General features: G+C 43.2%; 1 protein-coding gene across 2 annotated transcripts in view; it reads right to left on the reverse strand.

Annotated features, from left to right (window-relative positions):
• The window catches only part of LOC115150387 (melanoma receptor tyrosine-protein kinase), a 50300-nt gene that overhangs the window by 3252 nt on the left and 25761 nt on the right, over positions 1-21287 (reverse strand). For both annotated transcript variants that reach the window (XM_029693631.1, XM_029693641.1), the window contains exons 2-24: positions 20645-20796; positions 20022-20229; positions 18886-19020; positions 18260-18328; positions 17938-18056; positions 17614-17755; positions 17169-17285; positions 15579-15705; positions 15338-15411; positions 15143-15233; positions 14692-14894; positions 14069-14201; positions 13845-13935; positions 13478-13635; positions 13276-13314; positions 12775-12919; positions 12423-12545; positions 9081-9179; positions 8697-8882; positions 921-1076; positions 651-726; positions 383-529; positions 207-304 (exon numbers count right to left, since the gene is read on the reverse strand). In XM_029693631.1, the coding sequence (XP_029549491.1) occupies positions 207-304; positions 383-529; positions 651-726; positions 921-1076; positions 8697-8882; positions 9081-9179; positions 12423-12545; positions 12775-12919; positions 13276-13314; positions 13478-13635; positions 13845-13935; positions 14069-14201; positions 14692-14894; positions 15143-15233; positions 15338-15411; positions 15579-15705; positions 17169-17285; positions 17614-17755; positions 17938-18056; positions 18260-18328; positions 18886-19020; positions 20022-20229; positions 20645-20796 (2888 nt within the window). The remainder of the gene's footprint in view (positions 1-206; positions 305-382; positions 530-650; positions 727-920; positions 1077-8696; positions 8883-9080; positions 9180-12422; positions 12546-12774; positions 12920-13275; positions 13315-13477; positions 13636-13844; positions 13936-14068; positions 14202-14691; positions 14895-15142; positions 15234-15337; positions 15412-15578; positions 15706-17168; positions 17286-17613; positions 17756-17937; positions 18057-18259; positions 18329-18885; positions 19021-20021; positions 20230-20644; positions 20797-21287) is intronic.

Consider the following 21287-nt stretch of genomic DNA (forward strand, 5'->3'; position numbering starts at 1 on the left):
ATTAGATATAAAACAGATGCCATTCTCAATTAAAAGCTTTATTTTATTTTTGCTTATGTAAAAACGTTTCGGCCATCAACTGCCTTTATCAGAAAGTGAATTAGTCACAATCATGGGTTCAAATACCTTGGCTGTAATGTCCCGTCAAAGAAATAAGAGGTGATGCAACTATCTAATAGAATAATAATAATAATATTTTCAATTACCTGAATGACCAGATAGCGAGATGGATCCCGGGCCATTTTGGAGAACTCAGAGATGAGCTCTCTGAACCGTGGTCTGCTGTCTGCATCGATCATCCAGCCTGAAGGAAAATAAGACTGGCATCAAACCCCTTGTGTGTGTGCGCAATACATATATATCTATGGCGCACATCACTCACATTTGACCATGATCATGTAGACGTCTATGGTACAGATGGGGGGCTGAGGTAGGCGCTCTCCTTTCTCCAGGACTCCAGCGATATCCCTGGCAGGGATGCCATCGTAGGGCTTCGACCCAAATGTCATCAGCTCCCACAATGTCACACCTTGTATGTCATTACAGGAACATCATCAGGAAACCTTTCAGAAGCTGCAGTTGTTCAGAAGTTCAGTTTATTTGACTATTTCCTCAAATACGTGCTGTACTGTTTGTCCAGTTGGACTTACCATAGCTCCACACATCACTCTGATGGGTATAGGTCCAGTGAAGGATGGACTCCAGTGCCATCCACTTTATGGGCACCTAGGAGTAAAGATTATTGGTCAGCCATGGTTGAGTGAGTATTTTCACTCACTTTATTCACACAGTTAAATCCATTGATCATCCAGTAAAAGTTTAACTGAATTCAATGTTTATTGTTCCAGTAGGGAAATGAAATGTGTTGTACAAAAATAAATGTGACTATTGGAATGATCAGTGGTGTCGGCTGCTCCAACCTTCCCCCCATCAGCGTGGTACTCCTTCTCGTCGGCGGTGAGCAGCTTGGCCAGTCCAAAGTCTGTGATCTTCACATGGTGAGGCGTCTTCACCAGAACGTTCCTGGCCGCCAGGTCACGGTGCACTAGGTGACGCTCCTCCAAGTAGTTCATACCCTGCAGACAACATCCAAAAGACTCCTTGTGACTCTGAGGCTGTCCTGATATGAACACTACATACACAATGGTAGTAGATGAGGTGATTTTTTCCCCCTCCATACAATGTAAAGCATTGTATAAATTCAACCCATTATTATTATCAGTAGTAGAATTGGGGGTGATATGTAGGTGCAAAGAGAAAATCATTTTGCCATGTAAAATGTTTTTTGATCTGAATTCCAATTGATTTTACAGTGTTGAATTCACAAATACACTACATGACCAAAAGTATGTGGACGCCTGCTCGTCGAATCATGGGTATTAATATGGGGTTAGTCCCCCGATTTCTGCTATAACAGCCTCCACTCTTCTGGTAAGGCATTCCACTAGATATTGGAACATTGCTGCGGGCACTTGCTGCCATTCAGCCACAATAGCATTAGTGAGGTCGGGCACTCTCAATCGCCATTTCAATTCATCCCAAAGGTGTTCGATGGGGTTGAGGTCAGGGCTCTGTGCAGGACAGTCAAGTTCTTCCACACCGATCTCGACAAAGCCTTTCTGTGTGGATTTCGATTTGTGCATGGGGGCATTATCATGCTGAAACAGGAAAGGGCCTTCCCCAAACTGTTGCCACAAAGTTGGAAGCACAGAATGTCATTGTATGCTGTAGCGTTAAGATTTCCCTTCACTGGAGCTAAGGGCCCCAGACCATTATTCCTCTTCCAAACTTTTCAGTTGACACTATGAATTGGGGCAGGTAGCATTCTCCTGCCATCTGCCAAACCCAGATTCGTCCGTCGGACTGCCAGATGGGGAAGCATGATTCATCACTCCAGAGAATGCGTTTCCACTGCTCCAGAGTCCAATGGTGGTGAGCTTTACACCACTCCAGCCGACGCTTGGCATTGAGCATGGTGATCTTAGGCTTATGTGCGGCTGCTCGGCCATGCAAAAGCCATTTCATGAAGCTCCCGACGAACCGTTCTTGTGCTGATTTTGCTTCCAGAGGCAGTTTGGAACTCTGTAGTGAGTGTTGCAACCGAGGACAAATTATTTTTACGTGCTAAGCGCTTCAGCACTCGGCGGTCCCATTCTGTGAGCCTGTGTTGTGTACCATTTTGCGACTGACCCATTGTTGCTCCTAGACGTTTCCACTTCACAATAACAGCACTTTCAGTTGACCAGGGAAGCTCTAGCAGGGCTTCCCTGGTGGCATCCTATGTCAGTGCCACGGTGAAAGTCACTGAGCTCTTCAGTAAGGTCATTCTACTGCAAATGTTTGTCTATGAAGATTGCATGGCTGTTTGCTTGATTTTATACACCTGTCAGCAATGGATGTGGCTGAAATAGCCAAATCCATTAATTTGAAGGGGTGTTCACATACTTTTGTATATATAGTCTATTTCACCCCAAATTCCACCGCTGGTTATCATGATCAAAATGAGGCAAATTAGTGTTTATCCAGAGGAAAGCATTTGTACAAACAAAGCCCTTTTGATCAGGAACTTTAACATATAACCTCCCAACTCTTAACCTTCCATGGAGGTCTACTTTGAGGGGGGAATAAACAGCTTCAGATGCCTAATTCACTAATATTTATCAAATACAGCCTTTATAGCTTTTTATGCCTGCTTTGAGCCATATTTCCATAGAATCAATAAGACAAGCTGCGAACAGATAGACACCTCTGTGTATTCAATAATTAGCCCTCAGTAGGCTTACTGTACAAATAGACTAAGTATAGCCAGAGGCAAGGTCCCAATCAAGGCTGGGAAGAGACTGCTGCTCAGGCCTGGGAGGTTGATGGATGGATGGATGTGTGTGTGGGGGGAGATTAAACTAATCTTTCAGATTAAACATCCATTCCTAACTACACCTGAAATAGTGGGAAGGCAGAGCGAGTGTCAAAGAAAGAAAAGTTTGCTCCCATTTGTAATAATCTATCAAATCAAACTTTATTTGTCACATGTGCCGACCTTACCGTGAAATGCTTACTTACAAGCCCTTAACTCGAACTGCTTTGCTTTATCTTGGCCAGGTCACAATTGTAAATGAGAACTTGTTCTCAACTTGCCTACCTGGTTAAATAAAGGTGAAATAAATAAAAAATAAAAATAAAAAAACCAACAGTGCAGTTCCAGAAGAGTTAAGAAAATATTTACCAAATAAACTAAACTAAAGAATAATATAAAGTAAAACAATAAAATAACAATAACGAGGCTATTTACAGGTGGTACCGGTTAGAGGTTTTTTTATTATAATTTTTTTATTTCACCTTTATTTAACCAGGTAGGCTAGTTGAGAACAAGTTCTCATTTACAACTGCGACCTGACCAAGATAAAGCAAAGCAGTTCGACACATACAACAACACAGTTACACATGGAATAAACAAACATACCGTCAATAATACAGTAGAAAAAGTCTATATACAGTGTGTGAAAATGAGGTAGGATAAGGGAAGTAAGGCAATAAATAGGTCATGGTGGCGAAGTAATTACAATATCCCAATTAAACCTTGGAGTGATTGATGTGCAGAAGATGAATGTGCAAGTAGAGATACTGGGGTGCAAAGGAGCAAGATAAAAAAATAAATACAGTATGGGGATGAGGTAGTTGGATGGGCTATTTACAGATGGGCTATGCACAGGTGCAGTGATCTGTGAGCTGCTCTGACAGCTGGTGCTTAAAGCTAGTGAGAGAGATGTGAGTCTCCAGCTCCAGTGATTTTTGCAGTTCGTTCCAGTCTTTGGCAGCAGAGAACTGGAAGGAAAGGCGGCCAAAGGAAGAATTGGCTTTGGGGTGACCAGTGAGATATACCTGCTGGAGCGCGTGCTACGGGTGGATGCTGCTATGGTGACCAGTGATCTGAGATAAGGCGGGTTTTACCTAGCAGACTTGTAGATGACCTGGAGCCAGTGGGTTTGGCGACGAGTATGAAGTGAGGGCCACTTCATCAAAAATAAAAATAAATAATAAATTTAATAAAAATAATTATGGGGCTTTGGTGACAAAACGGATGGCACTGTGATAGACTGTATCCAATTTGTTGAGTAGAGTGTTGGAGGCTATTTTGTAAATGGCATCGCCGAAGTCGAGGATCGGTAGGATGGTCAGTTTTACAAGGGTATGTTTGGCAGCATGAGTGAAGGATGCTTTGTTGCGAAATAGGAAGCCGATTCTAGATTTAATTTTGGATTGGAGATGCTTAATGTGGGTCTGGAAGGAGAGTTTACAGTCTAACCAGACACCTAGGTATTTGTAGTTGTCCACATATTCTAAGTCAGAACCGTCCAGAGTAGTGATGCTGGACGGGTGGGCAGGTGCTGGCAGCGATCGGTTGAAGAGCATGCATTTAGTTTTACTTGCATTTAAGAGCAGTTGGAGGCCACGGAAGGAGAGTTGTATGGCATTGAAGCTCGTCTGGAGGTTAGTTAACACAGTGTCCAAAGAAGGGCCAGAGGTATACAGAATGGTGTCGTCTGCGTAGAGGTGGATCAGAGAATCACCAGCAGCAAGAGCAACATCATTGATGTATACAGAGAAGAGAGTCGGCCCGAGAATTGAACCCTGTGGCACCCCCATAGTGACTGCCAGAGGTCCGGACAACAGGCCCTCCAATTTGACACACTGAACTCTATCAGAGAAGTAGTTGGTGAACCAGGCGAGGCAATCATTTGAGAAACCAAGGCTGTCGAGTCTGCCGATAAGAATGTGGTGATTGACAGAGTCGAAGGCCTTGGCCAGGTCGATGAATACGGCTGCACAGTAATGTCTCTTATTGATGGCGGTTATGATATCGTTTAGGACCTTGAGCATGGCTGAGGTGCACCCATGACCAGCTCTGAAACCAGATTGTATAGCGGAGAAGGTACGGTGGGATTCGAAATGGTCGGTAATCTGTTTGTTAACTTGGCTTTTGAAGACCTTAGAAAGGCAGGGTAGGATAGATATAGGTCTGTAGCAGTTTGGGTCTAGAGTGTCTCCCCCTTTGAAGAGGGGGATGACCGCGCCAGCTTTCCAATCTTTGGGAATCTCAGACGATACGAAAGAGACTAGTAATAACAGACTAGTAATAAGGGTTGCAACAATTTCGGCAGATCATTTTAGAAAAAGAGGGTCCAGATTGTCTAGCCCGGCTGATTTGTAGGGGTCCATATTTTGCAATTGCAGGTAATTTGTACATGTAGATAGGAGTGAAGTGACTATGCATAGATAATAAACAGCGAATAGCAGCAGTGTACAAAAAAAATTGGGGGGGGGGGGGTCTATGACTTGGGTGACTGGAGTCTCTGACAATTTTATGGGCTTTCCTCTGACACCACCTATTATATAGGTCCTGGATTGCAGGCAGCTTGGCTCCAGTGATGTACTGGGCCGTACGCACTACCCTCTGTAGCGCCTAACGGTCAGATGCCGAGCAGTTGCCATACCAGGCAGTGATGCTACCGGTCAGGATGCTCTCGATGGTGCAGCTGTAGAACCTTTTGAGGATTTGGGAACCCATGCCAAATCTTTTCAGTCTCCTGAGGGGGAAAAGGTTTTGTCGTGCCCTCTTCATGACTGTCTTGGTGTGTTTGGACCATGATAGATCAATGGTGATGTGAACACCATGGAATTTGAATCTCTAGAACCGCTCCACTACAGCCCCGTTGATGTTAATGGGGACCTCTTTGGCCCTCCTTTTCCTGTAGTCCACGATCAGCTCCTTTGTCTTGCTCACATTGAGGGAGAGGTTGTTGTCCTGGCACCACACTGCCAGTTCTCTGACCTCCTCCCTATAGGCTGTCTCATCGTTGTTGGTGATCAGGCCTACCACTGTTTGTCATCTGCAAACTTAATGATGGTGTTGGAGTTGTGTTTGGCCACGCAGTCGTTGGTGAACAGGGAGTACAGGAGGGGACTAAGTACACACCCCTGAGGGGCCCCAGTGTTGAGGATCAGCGTGGCAGATGTGTTGTTACCTACCCTTACCACCTGGGGGCGGCCCGTCAGTAAGTCCAGGATCCAGTTGCAGAGGGAGGTGTTTATTCCCAGGGTCCTTAGCTTAGTGATGAGCTTCGTGGGCACTATGGTGTTGAACGCTGAGCTGTAGTCAGTGAAAAGCATTCTCACATAGGTGTTCCTTTTGTCCAGGTGGGAAAGGGCAGTGTGGAGTGTGATTGAGATTGCGTCATCTGTGGATCTGTTGGGGGCGGTATGCGAATTGGAGTGGGTCTAGGGTATCAGGGAGGATGCTGTTAATGTGAGCCATGACCAGCCTTTCAAAGCACTTCATCGCTACCGACGTGAGTGCTACGGGGCGGTAATCATTTAGGCAGTTTACCTTCACTTCCTTGGGCACAGGGACTATGGTGGTCTGCTTGAAACATGTAGGTATAACAGACTCAGTCAGGGAGATGTTGAAAATGTCAGTGAAGACATTTGCCAGTTGGTCCGCACATGCTTTGAGTACACGTCCTGGTAATCCATCTGGCCCCGTGGCTTTGTGAATGTTGACCTATTTAAAGGTCTTGCTCACATTTGCTACCGAGAGCGTTATCACACAGTCATCCAGAACAGCTGGTGCTCTTGTGCATGCTTCAGTGTTGCTTGCCTCGAAGCGAGCATAAAAGGCATTTAGCTCGTCTGGTAGGCTCGCGTCACTGGGCAGCTCGCGTCTGGGTTTCCCTTTGTAGTCCGTAATAGTTTTCAAGCCCTGCCACATCCGATGAGCGTCAGAGCCGGTGTAGTAGGATTCAATCTTAATCCTGTATTGACGCTTTGCTTGTTTGATGGTTCATCTGAGGGCATAGCGGGATTTCTTATAGGCGTCGGGATGAGTGTCCCGCTCCTTGAAGCGGCAGCTCTAGTCTTTAGCTCGATGTGGATGTTGCCTGTAATCCATGGCTTCTGGTTGGGATAAAAACGCACGATCACTGTGGGGACGACTTCGTTGATCCACTTATTGATGAAGCCGATGACTGAGGTGGTATACTCCTCAATGCCATTGGATGAATGCCGGAACATATTCCAGTCTGTGCTAGCAAAACAGTCCGTAGCGTAGCATCCGCGCCATCTGACCACTTCCATATTGAGCGAGTCACTGGTACTTCCTGCTTTAGTTTTTGCTTGTAAGCAGGAATCAGGAGGATAGAATTATGGTTGGATTTGCCAAATGGAGGGCGGGGGAGAGCTTTGTATGCATCTCTTTGTGTGGAGTAAAGGTGGTCTAGAGTTTTTTTCCCCCTCTGGTTGCACATGTGACATGCTGGTAAAAATTTGGTAAAACTGATTTAAGTTTGCTTGTTTTAAAGTCCCCGGCCACTAGGAGCCCATTTTCTTGTTTCCTTATGGCCTTATAAAGTTGGTTGAGTGCGCTCTTAGTGCCAGCATCGGTCTGTGGTGGCAAATAATATAGATGAGAACTCTTGGTAGATAGTGTGGTCTACAGCTTATCATAAGGTACTCTACCTCAGGCGAGAAATACCTTGAGACTTCTTTAATATTAGACATTGCGCACCAGCTGTTATTGACAAAAAGACACACACCCCCACCCCTCATCTTAACAGACGTAGCTTCTCTGTTCTGCCGGTGCATTGAAAATCCCTCCAGCTCTATATTGTCCGTGTCGACATTCAGCCACGACTCAGTGAAACATAGGATATTACAGTTCTTAATGTCCCCTTGGTAGGATAATCGTAATCGTAGGTCATCCATTTTATTTTCCAATGATTGCATGTTAGCAAGTAGAATTGATGCCAATGGGAGTTTAGTCGCTCGCCTATGGATTCTCAAAAGGCAGCCTGATCTGCGTCCTCTTTTCCTCCGTCTTTTCTTCACACAATTTTTTTTTTTTTACCTTATTTAACTAGGCAAGTCAGTTATGAACAAATTCTTATTTTCAATGATAGCCTAGTAAGCAGAACGACAGATTATTATATATAAAAAAAATAGTTTAACCTTGTCAGCTCAGGGATTTGATCTTGCAACCTTTCAGTTACTAGCTACCTGCCGCCCCAGGTAGCCTAGTGGTTAGAGCGTTGGACTAGTAACCAAAAGGTTGCAAGATCAAATCCCCGAGCTGACAAGGTTAAAAAAAAGGAAAATAATAACCTGCTGCCCCTAGTTATGGGGATCTGGGCCTGTTCCCGGGAGAGCAGTATATCTTTCTTGTCGGACTCGTTAAAGGAAAAAGCTTCTTCCAGTCTGTGGTGAATAATCCCAGTTTTGATGTCCAGGTGTTATTTTTGGTCATAAGAGACGGTAGCAGCAACATTATATACAAAATAAGTAAAAAAATAAGTTACAAACAACGCAAAAAAATGAACAAAATAGCACAATTGATTACGGGCATGTAAAACATCATCCATCCTCTTCGTCGCCATTTTAACCATCCTGCGCTAGCTCCCGTCCGTCTACATATTGCAGACACATCTGGTTATCCAGCTGTGATAGCGGCTGGCATGGTTCTATTTGAGACTTGTCGCGTTAGTCAGATCCAGATTGACTGACAATGTAGCTACTTTTTTGACAGAGGCTTGCTAATGATTTGTTAGAAGGTTCTGTTTTCCCAGAAGTAATGGGTACAGTATACTTGTATACAGAAATAAGACACAAATGTAAGTTAACACAGCAGTTATTTCCTGTTTGCTCACCTTTGCGATCTGTACACACCAGTTGAGTAGGCACTGGGAGCCGATGAGGTCCTTGTTCTCCTTGACATAGTCCAGCAGGCAGCCATAGGGCATGATCTGGGTGATGAGCTGCACTGTGGACGTCAGGCAGATGCCCAGCAGACGACATACGTGGGGGTGCTCCACACTGGCCATCACATAGGCCTCCTGCAGACAGAAAACATGGGGAAGGGGGAGTCAACTTCAGATCTCATAACGCCTGAAGAAGTGTTTAACATCTCAGGAAGGAACCACATTAATATGATACGGCAATCTGCTGAAAACGCGCAGCCCAACTGCAGAAAAAGGGAACCTTGACCGCTTGGGCTTTATTCAGAATATCTACTATACAAACAGTTGACTCACGTCTAGAATCTCCTTGTTGGCTTTGGGAGATGTGGCCTCTCTCAACACCTTAATGGCAACAGGGATCTTCACGTTTTCTCCCTCAGGAATCCACACGCCCTGGGGAGAAAAAACACACGTTTATTAGGTCTGGGACGATGTATCGCACTTTTTGGCATGGAAAAAATATTGCGATACATGTAAATACTTTTTGAGATCAACTGACACTAACCAAAGAGTTTATCAAATTGAACAACTCCTGTTTAATTTACGTTTTTTTATCGCACTAAAAAAACGTAAATTAAACAGGAGTTGTTCAATTTGATAAACTCTTTGGTTAGTGTCAGTTGATCTCAAAAAGTATTTACATGTATCGCAATATTTTTTCCATGCCAAAAATGTAATCACGAAGCAGACCAAACTCTTTGTTCCTTTAAAAATCTGCTGTATGTAAAATATAGTGTGCTATAGCTTGGAGAATAAATGTGACTCTGTCTGACAACATAATGATGTTTGTTTCCAACATTAGGGCTGTTTTCCTAAAGAAGTTAAATCCACTTCGTGTTTTGTTTCCTTGCCACGATACTAACGAGTATCGCGATACTGGTATCGTCCCGGCTCTAACGCTTGTCACCTTTAATAAACTAATGATTACATACTATTCTATCACTGGACGAGGAACACCTCGTAGGATCCGTTTGTTCACTAGTGATTTGTGTAAAGTGTGACTGACGGGATTCCTGCCACAAGACGTTGTTCATCCGCTGAGGTAAAGCTTAGGGAGCATGGTTGGACTCAATTCAGAATTTTGGAATCGACTCACATTCAACAGATTTTAAGGAAATATAATTTAATTCAGTGCAATTCTTAGAAATTTTACTCAGTCATTGAATCTGACAGGTCACACTTACAGATAACAAAGAATATATAACTTTTCTCTGGAAACAATGTTCATATACAGTATACTCTTTAACCTTAGTGTAAAGAATGGACAATTATATTTCCACGAACCATTTCATTTGTTTGGCTCCTTTTTCTAAGCCTCAGGATCAATTTGAGGATTAAACTAATGCATTCTGGGAATGTTGTATTTTCCCAATATTTAACCAATTTTAAGTGAATAATGAAATATAATAACGTAGAATATTCACATCCAGGTTTTGTTTTCCTTGATCATTCATTGAAGAGTTTTTCCTGTAAATAAATGGTTTCAACAATATTTTATATGTACAGTGCATTCGGAAAGTATTCAGTCCCCTTTTTCCACATTTTGTTACGTTACAGCCTTATTCTAAAATAGATAAAAAATAAATAAAAAATCTTCATCACGCTACACACAATACCCCATAATGACAAAGCAAAAGCAAGTTTAGACATTTTGCTAATTTATACAAATAAAAAACGGAAATATTACATTTACATAAGTATTCCGACCGTTTACTCAGTACAGTTGAAGCATCTTTGGCAGCGATTACAGCCTCGAGTTTTCTTGGGTATGATGCTACAAGCTTGGCACACCTGTATTTGGAGAATTTCTCCAATTATTTCCTGCAGATCCTCTCAAGCTTTGTCAGGTAGGATGAGGAGCGTCGCTGCACAGCTATTTTCAGGTCTCTCCAGAGATGCTCGATCGGGTTCAAGTCCGGGCTCTGGCTGGGCCACTCAAGGACATTCAGAGACTTGAATCGAAGCCACTCCTGCATTGTATTGGCTGTGTGCTTAGGGTCGTTGTTCTGTTGAAAGGTGAACCTTCGCCCCAGCCTGAGGTCCTGAGTGCTCTGGAGCAGGTTTTCATCAAGGATCTCTCTGTACTTTGCTCCGTTCATCTTTCCCTTGATCCTGACTAGTCTCCCAGTCCCTGCCTCTGAAAAACATAACCAGATGCTGCCATCACCATCCTTCACTGTAGGGATGGTGCCAGATTTCCTTCAGACGTGACGCTTGGAATTAAGGCCAAAGAGTTCAGTCTTGGTTTCATCAGACCAGAGAATCTTGTTTCTCATGGTTTGAGAGTCTTTAGGTGCCTTTTGGCAAACTCTAAGCGGGCTGTCATGTGCCTAATGAGGAGTGGCTTCCATCTGGCCACTACTATAAAGGCCTGATTGGTGGAGTGCTGCAGAGATGATTGTCCTTCTTGAATGTTCTTCCATCTCCACAGAAGAACCAAAAATCTCAAATTTCCACTCATCAGACCAAAGGACAGATTTCCACCATTCTAATGTCCATTGCTTGTGTTTCTTGGCCCAAGCAAGTATCTTCTTATTACTGGTGTCCCTTAGTAGTGGTTTCTTTGCAGCAATTCGACCACGAAGGCCTGATTCACGCAGTCTCCTCTGAACAGTTGATTTTGAGATGTGTCTGTTACTTGAACTCTGTAAAGCATTTATTTGGTCTGCAATCTGAGGTGCAGTTAACTCTAATGAACTTATCCTCTGCAGCAGAGGTAACTCTGGGTCTTCCTTTCCTGTGGCGGTCCTCATGAGAGCCAGTTTTATCACAGCGCTTGATGGTTTTTGCGACTGCACTTAAAGAAACTTCAAAAGTTCTTGAAATTTCTGGATTGACTGACCTTTATGCCGTAAAGTAATGATGGACTGTCATTTGTCTTTGCTTATTTGAGCTGTTCTTGCCATAATATGGACTTGGTCTTTTACCAAATAAGGCTATCTTCTGTATACCACCCCCACCTTGTCACAACACAACTGATTGGCTCAAACGCATTAAGATGGAAATAAATTCCACAAATTAACTTTTAACAAGATACACCTATTAATTGAAATAAATTCCAGGTGACTACCTTAATATGCTGGTTGAGAGAATGCCAAGCGTGTGCAAAGCTGTCATCAAGGCAAAGGGTGGCTACTTTGAAGAATCTCTAAAATAAAATATATTTTGATTTCTTTAACACTTTTTTGGTTACTACATGATTCCATATGTGTTATTTCATAGTTTTGATGTCTTCACTATTATTCTACAATGAAGAAAATAGTAAAAATAAAGAAAAACCCTTGAATGAGTAGGTGTGTCCAAACTTTTGACCTGTACTGTGTCATTTGATGTTTTATATACAATTGTATGTATATTTGTATAGACTACACATCATATAGAATAGAAGAGGCATTTACATTGAATTTAAATTCACTGAATTAAATTATATTTCCTTTAATACAAATTCGAATTACAATTCTGTATCCTGCTTACTACTTCAATTCAAGTTCAAGAACTGAATTGGAAATTATGAGGCATTCTCAATTCCATTCTGAATTGAGCCCAACCTTGTTGAGAGTCTTCAGGTCTCAGGCAAGATTACTCATTCACGGTCTGAACCACCTCCATTAAAAAAGCATTGATCACTCTGCTTACCTTAAAGACAGTTCCAAAGGCCCCTGATCCCAACACTTTGATCTTCTTAAACTCGGTCTCCTTCAGAATGCGGAGCAGGGCCTGGTTGGGTGCCTCTCCACTTGGGGTCAGGGGTTCAACCAACTATGGGACCAACAACAAAGCAAGTGTAATTATCTACCTACTGTACGTCATTGCGGTCCTGTAAAGGTGTTAACGTGTATGTTGGCCCCTCTTGTTGAATGATCAACATGAGCGTGTCACGTCTGTGACTGAGTCTATATGCGTGCATGTCTGATGCATGCCCGAGTATACAGTTTGTGAACAGTACAGTTTGTGTCCTCCCTCTGGCAGTGTGGTCTCTGTCTGTTACCTCTCTTTCCTGCAGCAGGCGGCGCAGCGTCCTCTTCCTGACGATGTGACGTCTGCGGACTAGCACGAATACACCCAAGGCCAGGACCACAAACACCAGGAGGCCTCCCACCACACTGGCCGCCACCACCGACGGGACGGGACCACTGGGAAAGCAGCAACAACACAAGAGGTGAGTTTCCTGGGAGCTTCTTAATAAAAACATCTGATATCAAACACTTTGTGACAACTGCTGATGTATAAAAGGCTTCATAAAATACATTTGATTGGTTCATTGATTGACCTTTCATCTGTTGCCTATACTGGACTTATATAAGGTTACATCAACCTAGATCACTTAGCACTTGATCTACCTTGATCTTTCACTATGATATGGTTTCGGCGTAAGCCTGATCCCAGATGTGTTTGTGTGTATTATTATAGTCATTGTCACACCAAACGGCACAAACAGATCTGTAATCGGACTGGTTTCATGTTGCTTTATTTGAAAGATCTTGCTCACCCTCTGGCATTGCAGCCATTCAGTCCAGGTCCAGAGCATCTACAGAAAGAAAGGAGGGAATACTATGCTCAGAGTGACTACTTCACACAGTCCTGACCATGGTAAACACTCCTCATAGTTTCTGAATAGAAAATCATTCAAAAAAGGCTGACATTGCCTTTACTACGAGGAGTTAGAGATCGCTGTGTAGACTGTGCCTTACCCGTCGGTGCAGTTCTCATGGCAGAGCTGACATTCTCTGTTCTTGTCAGCGTATTTCCAGATGGGCCTGTCCCCGTCCCCAAGAACGCCACGTGGGCACCGATAGACACAGTGGGGGCCATCTTTGACGTGGGCGCACTCCACACACTTGTCAGGGCCCTTCAGAGTGGAGGGTCAGAGGTTAGAATTGTTGATCTAATTGTTGTCTTGAGTGAAAATACAGCTGACTGCAATATTTGCCAAATCACACAGAATTCTCACAAAATGTTCAGAATTTGTTAAACAACTTAATAGCTATCACACCTGAATGTCAAAATAATTAAATTAGATGAGACAATTCAGATGGATTTAAAGATAAAGGAGCATACAGAACCAAAGCAGCTTCCGGTTCTGTTCTTCACCATACATTCTTGGTCACACTCTAGGCACATGTTGTTCGACACATACTCTCTTGGCGCCCTGAAAAGGCAAGAGAAAGGCGAGGAAAAACGATCAAAACGTTGACACAGCACAACCCTCCATCTCGAGTAGATATAGTCAACATATGAGCACTATCAGTAGTATTGCTCTTGGTGTCGTTGGGTTAACTCACCCCTCCAGAACGTGACAGGCCCCGACACAGCGGCCCCTACGGGCGTAGTACAGGCATGTTAAACACATGGTGGGACCGGGCCCCCAGCAGCCCTCCTTAGTGCACATGTCATCACAGGTACTGTTCAGCTGGGCTGTAGGGAAGAGAAGGGAAGACTGTAGGCTCCATCCAGAAACAACTCCTAGACCAGGACTGGAGGGACGAAACACTTCTGTTTTTTATCCTCTCCAGACCTGGGACATCAGGTGAGTGCAATTAACTGCCAGGTAGAAACCAAAAACTGAAGTGTTTCGCTTTCGGCCCTCCAGGACCGGAATTAAACAGTCCTGTCCTAGACCCAACCCCCTAGGCTAGGTTAAATCTGAATGGATACGATAGGTCTAAGCTATAGTGCTCAAAATCTATCTAACCTACCAGAGGGTGGAAGTAGAGCCATAACCACATTGCTATCAAATAATGGCAATGTTAGGTAGCTAAGCTAACTGCAACTACCTGTGGCCTATGTGTATATGGCTGTTGGGATGAATGTTAGCATTTGGCTATTGTTAACCTTTTTTTTTTTGAAAAGCAGTGTTTGCAAAGGCGTTGATCAGAGTTTATACTTGATGCTTGTCCTTGCTTACCACATGTGCTGATGTTGGCGTTGTTGTCCACCCTTGCGAACTGTTTGTCCAGTCTGAACAGGCCATTCCAGTGGCCTCCGTTGGTGTAGCAGAGGTGGGGGTTGTTCTTCACCACAATGTTGCCATCGCTGATCTCTCGTAAGGAGCGGAGGCCTAGATACTTCAGATGGGCCACGTTGAGGGCAGCAAAACTCACCTGACCACTATGGGAAGAGGGAAGGTAATGTTAGCTTACTGCTACTGTAGTTAGCCCATACGTAACATTGAACAATGTTTCTGTGACATTGCTAAAATATCATACAGCAGAGTTTCTCAACCCAGCCCAGGGTTGACCTCCTAGGCTATTGAGTATTTACTTTCTATCATGAACGGTACTCCACTGAAAAAACACCCCAAAAACCATGTTTCATAGTCATTACAATAGCAGAGCGTTAGACAGAGATACACTTACAACTGTTTGGTCCTTCCCCTGATAATCTCCAGGTTTTCAAATGTACTGAGAGAATCGAGGTGCTTTGGCCAAGCTTGTATGAGCAGAAACCCTTTAGGGAAGTAACAAAAATACATTTAATCAAGCATTATCTTTGCTTTGGTTACCCTCAGCTGAATTACATAGCAATTGAAGATAAGTTAAACTTTGTTCTACCTGAAATCTCCTTCACAGTTCTGAAATAATCCAGTTTGGCAGGGTCCATTTTTGGTGTTGATGTGTACCTATCACTGAGAGAAGCAATTACAAAGACACATATCTTAGACAAGTAATTCAAACACTCATATAAAGTTTAATTAATTTGAATGAACACAGGGCAAATTGCATTTGGTTTCAGTGCTAGTGTCCATATTAGGACAGCCCATGGACGCTGTACAATGCTATTGTTATTCCTTACCCATTCAAAGAGGTTCCAATTATTGAAACATCGCCATTGATTTTGGTGCAGTTTTTGAAAGAATCAATGTTAGAGGCGTTGATTGACAAGACGGCAGTAAGCGGCCCCATTCCAAGTCCATTGCACACTAGACGAGAAGAACACCAAAACATTAAAATCATTGACGATCTAATGCAACACTATGAGGTTTAGAAACCACACAGCTAGCAAAGATGAAAAGAATGTACAATTATGTTGTCCAGCTTACCACGGACAAAGAGTTACATTTACAATATTCAGACCCCTTTACAGTGGCAATTTTAGAGCAAACTTCCCACCATTTTTTTAAAAACATGCCAGCAAAGCCACTACACAACACAACTCTGAACAATACATTAATTGCACTATAACAGTGACAAACGGTGCCCACAAAATGTTAGGGCCTACATAAAGCTGTCCCAACAGCAGAGTCCCAACAGCAGTCCCAACACCTTACCACTGCTACACCTGGCTATCAGCAGAGCCTTGTCTGGCAGCGAAACTGTTCATTCAGCCTCATTTACTGCCTTTAAAAAAACATAGCTGATATGGCTGACTTGCTTAAACAAATGTGGTTTCTACTGACAATTGAGATGTGCAAACTATGGCATAAGGGAAAGACGAGCGGATAATATGCAAACCGTAATTTCGATTAAGACATTAATGAGTGAGCTAGGACGGACATAGTCAATTTAACTATTTGTTCAGCACTTTTGAAATGTACAGTGACAGAATTCAGAACATGAGCCATTCTTACAGTATTCTCCCTATACAGCAAGTCAGATAAATAAAGGGGGCATATAAGCAGACAATGAAAGCTCTTACAATATTCGAGGATGACATTTCTCTAAAACAGGCTATAGGCTACATGTGCACCACCAAGTCAGAACAGTAGGCTAAATTATGAGGGGAAAAATTGACCAAATTAGTAGGGTGAGGCACATGGGCTACTAACAGCTTACTACACAACATACACTTAGTTTTACTTTCTTAGCTGCAGTATACATATCTTCCTGGCATATTACATCATTTATGCAGCAGCATACACAACATTTTTGGACTCACCTTGTGCTCACTTGAATAGGCAGGTAGCGCGGCGGTCCTTCCAGGGCAAATTTTGTCATCAAACTTTGTCATCGAAGTCTGGCATTCTCTGGATTTATAGTGCTTTCAAGACAACTGGGGACTCGTAAAAAAAACAAGGTCGAATCATGATGACGTCAGTGATCTTCAGGTCGGAGCTCTAGAAAGAGGCCCGAGTTCCCCACTTGCAATTCTGAGTTGGATGACCGTTCAAAAAACATATTTCCCAGTCAGAGCAAATTTTTTTCCGAGTTCCCAGTTGTCTTGAGTTCCTCACTGAAGTCTGAGATTTTCCAGTTCCGAGTTTCCAGTTGTTTTGAATGCGGCAGAAGTCATGCTGGATTGACAGCATGGCTAATGTTGAATGTTTATCCTTTTAAGCTTGGAAAAGAGACCCTTAAACCCAGACTTGGACCACACACCCACTCCACTGAATAGCAGGCTAGTGATTGCTTTGCAATGCTTGCAGCTAGCCACTGATTCCTTTACCTTTTGGACAGATTCCGTCACACTTCTTGCACCTCCTGACACCATTCTCCTCCACCTCGTGTGTGTTGCCACTGCATGTTCGGACACACGCCCCGTGGTCCGTCACCACATAGTTATCTGCAAGAGACAACCAATCACAGGACAGGTCAGGGGTCACCCAAAGACACCTTCGCCACTCCAACCAATTATAGGCAAAAGTCTCTTCACCGTGTAGGTACAGTGGAGTTTTCTAGATAACTGGGCTGTAGTAAGTGAGATGAAACGTTCTGAAAATTGCAGAAAGGAAAGTAATAAATCTAGCACAATTTCCAATTCTACCTGACATACAAGCATCTGTTCTTTACATTTCTATCTGAGCGATCAGTAACATTGCACCTTTCTGAGCAGACCCCTGAGTGCATCTGTATTAATAATGGATCATACAGATGGACACTATTGGCCTTACGTGGGCAGGTCTTCACACAAGTGGCCCCGAACGTGTACTTGGCGTTAGGGTTGGAAGCCAGCTGGTGGGTGTTGGGATTGTAGATCATGGTAGGAGGGCAGGCGTCCTTACATGTGCCATCATCCTGGAAGTCTCTGCAGGCCTTTGAATACAAGAATGAAAGACTAGGATCACAATAAGTGTGCAATATTGTCAACCATATCTGTTTTCTAATGTGGAGCAGCCCAGGAGTGGGTCGTCTGCCTGTTGTCTTTTAGATGTGTTTCCTATGTGATTATAACTTTTGCAAATTATAAATGAATTGGAGTCAGAAGAGTCCCTCACCAGACACTCTGTAGGCCTAGGGCCGGTGCAGCCTGCAGCACAGTGTTCATTACAGCAGTCACTGGGTTTAGGACCCCTACACCTTCCAGAGCACTGCTCTGCACACTTCAGCTTGGTAACTGAGGATAGACAGAGAGATGAAGACAGAAAGATAAGGACTAGTCAACAGAACACACCCTTCACTGAGAGCAAGGGTCTGTGAGAGAAAATGAGCAACCAACAAAAATACTTTCAACATCAACAAAATTTTGAGAAATAGCATGTGAGGTTTTTGTGTGACTACTCTCATGCTAATTTCAAGTAGAGAAGAGTGTATTCTTACATGTTTGACAGTTCTCTGGTCCTGGTGTCCAGCATGATCCATTGTAGCATCCAGGGTCACACTTGCTACCTGTCAGGTGGGAAAAACACTGCTTAACTTCTGAATGATCTCATTCATAGAAAACTATTATTAACCAGGTAGTTTGGATCCTGGAAGCTGATAGAATGAAACAGCATTTCAGCCGTGTGTATATCAGACAATATACCATGGGTATGATGCACAAACACTTGTTTACTGTTCTATTTATGTTGGTAACCAGTTTATAATAGCAATAAGGCACCTCGGGGTTGTGATATATGACCAATATACCACGGCTAAGGGCTGTGTCCAGGCACTCCGCGTTGCGTCGTGGAAAAGAACAGCCCTTAGCCGTGGTATATTGGTCATATACCACACCCCATTGGGCCTTATTGCTCAAGTGTAACACATGGCAAAACCTGTCCATGCAAACCCGAAATCTGTATGATATGGAATAATCATAGTAGTTGTGCAACATATTGTACATCCATATTACAGAAGCTTCAAATGGAAAACAACAACCCAAAATGATTCCACTGAACACAACTGAGAAAAGGATTCATTACTTTACAGTGTTTTTGTTTTTTAAATGAAGCTAGCATACTTACAGTAACGGCCATAGCTCTCCAGTTTGAACTCCATACTGGGGTTGCCGGCCTTGTTTACCATGTCCCACCATTGGACGGTCTCCACATTACACAGCAAAGGATTGTGGGCAATTTTCACCCCTCCCTTGAGAATGTCTGTGCAAAATAGAAGGACAGATCCAGTGCCTTCAGAAAGTATTCATACCCTTTGATTTATTACACATTTTGTTGTGTTACAGCATGAATTTAAAACAGATTTTTTTTTTGTCTCACCCATCTACACACAATACCCCATAACAACAAAGTGAAAACATGTTTTTAGATTTTTTTCTTCAATTTATTTCAAATGAAATACAGAAATATCTCATTTGAATAAGTATTCACACCCCTGAATTAATACTTTCTAGAAACACCTTTGGCAGCGATTACAGCTGTGAGTCTTTCTGGGCAAGACTCTAAGAGCTTTCCACATCTGGATTGTGCAACTTTTGGCCATTATTCTTAAAAAAATTCTTCAAGCTCTGTCAAATTGGTTGTTGATCATTGCTTCACAACAATTTTCAGGTCTTGCCATAGATTTTGAAGTAGATTTAAGTCAATATTGTAACTCGGCCTCTCAGGAACATTCACTGTCTTCTTTCGACTTTGGGACTGCTTGATGTGTGGGGTAATGTGCTATGACACTGGGTGTCAAGTAAAGTGTTACCGATAATTGTGTGTGTGGGTGACAGAGATGAGATAGTCATTCAAAAATCATCTTAAATGCAACTTATGACATGTTAAGCACATTTTTACTCCTGGACATATTTAGGTTTGTCATAACAAAGGTGTTGAATACTTATTGACTCAAGAAATTTCAGCTTTTCATTTTTTTGCCAGTGACAAAAAAATCTATTTTAAATTCAGGCTGTCACACAGCAAAATGTTGAAAAATCATGACTGTGAATACTTTCTCAAGGCACTGGAGCGATATTTTTCTGGCCTGTGCAATGGAACCAATGGCATAGACCCAAAAGTTCTAACGCCACGCTAAATCACGCGCACCTTAAATACTTCAAAGTACTTTAAATAACATGATATAATGTATTTGACCCACTCAGATGTGGACAGAATCCTGGATACAGTCACTGAAGTGGACCCCCTAGTCACCCACTAACCTGTCAGTCCTCTCAGCATCAGCTCCCTCAGGCCCCGGGTGTAGTTAAGGGTCACAGAGGAGTGGTTCTTCTCGTAGTTGGACATGACAGCCAGGGCGTACTTGTTGTCATAGAGGGAGTGTCCTCGGATCAGACGCAGGTTCTCCAGTGGGATGATGGCTGCCTTGTTGACGGCGATCAGAACATAGCCTCCAACCTCCTGAATGGACTGGAGTGTAAAACACCATAGAAATAATGAAAATAATTGCTAACAGGATGTTAAAGTTTGGTCTAGTAGTAGTGCAGCCATCTCCAGAATACATGTTGCCCCTGAAGGTAATGCCAGGTTTGTAATAACATCATTGTTCAGTTGGTGTTAGTAAAGGCACAAAGGAGAGAAAAGCTTTATTCTGACCATTACATTGACATTGTAGTCATTTAGCAGACTCTTATCCGGAGTTATTTACAGCCAGTGCATTGAACTAGGAGCTAGATGCCACGGCAAGAAAGGGACTGAAATGGCTAATACACAATTTTCTCTCGTCATTCTAGATCTGCGAGGGGGAGAGGAGCTAGGACATAGGAATGGTGGATAGGAAGCCACTGCAAACAATGTGTTATACTTGAACCCTCCATCTCCTCACCTTAAGGAAGGACAGGTCGTGGTAGTCCTGGATGTAGGTGAGCTCTAGGTTCTCCAGGACCACGGTACAGTTGCTGTACATTCTCACCAGGTTGTTGTAGTGGTCGTCTACAGTCCCCAGCAGCGTCAGCCTGTTGCTGATCCCCTGACACACTGAAACCACAGGACGACACAGCTAAAGGGAAAATGTGTTTCACTATGAAAGTTTAGTTGCTCATCGTTTACGTCCAATTTTGGCTTGAAAGTTGGCTGTATGAGTGAGTAATTTACATAATGAACGAAACAGAGTTTCACTTCTGGACGAGAGACATCATTCAGTGGGAACCGTACAATCCAAACAGGTTCCCACTGAACATTAACATGGAAACCCAACCTACTGTGGGCATAGTTAATCGTGTTGAGGTGCAGGTGATTGACTGTCAGCTCTGATATACACTGAGTGTACAAAACATTCATCTACAAGGTGTTGAAAGCGTTCCACAGGACTGCTGGCCCATGTTGACTCCAATGCTTCCCACAGTTGTGTCAAGTTGAATGAATGTCCTTTGGGTCGTGGACCATTCTTGATACACACGGGAAACTGCTGAGCATGAAAAACCCAGCAGCGTTACAGTTCTTGACACAAACCGTTGCACCTGGCACTT

Source organism: Salmo trutta, chromosome 2 (genome assembly GCF_901001165.1).
Source record: "Salmo trutta chromosome 2, fSalTru1.1, whole genome shotgun sequence".
In the NCBI taxonomy this organism is placed as follows: Eukaryota; Metazoa; Chordata; class Actinopteri; order Salmoniformes; family Salmonidae; genus Salmo; species Salmo trutta.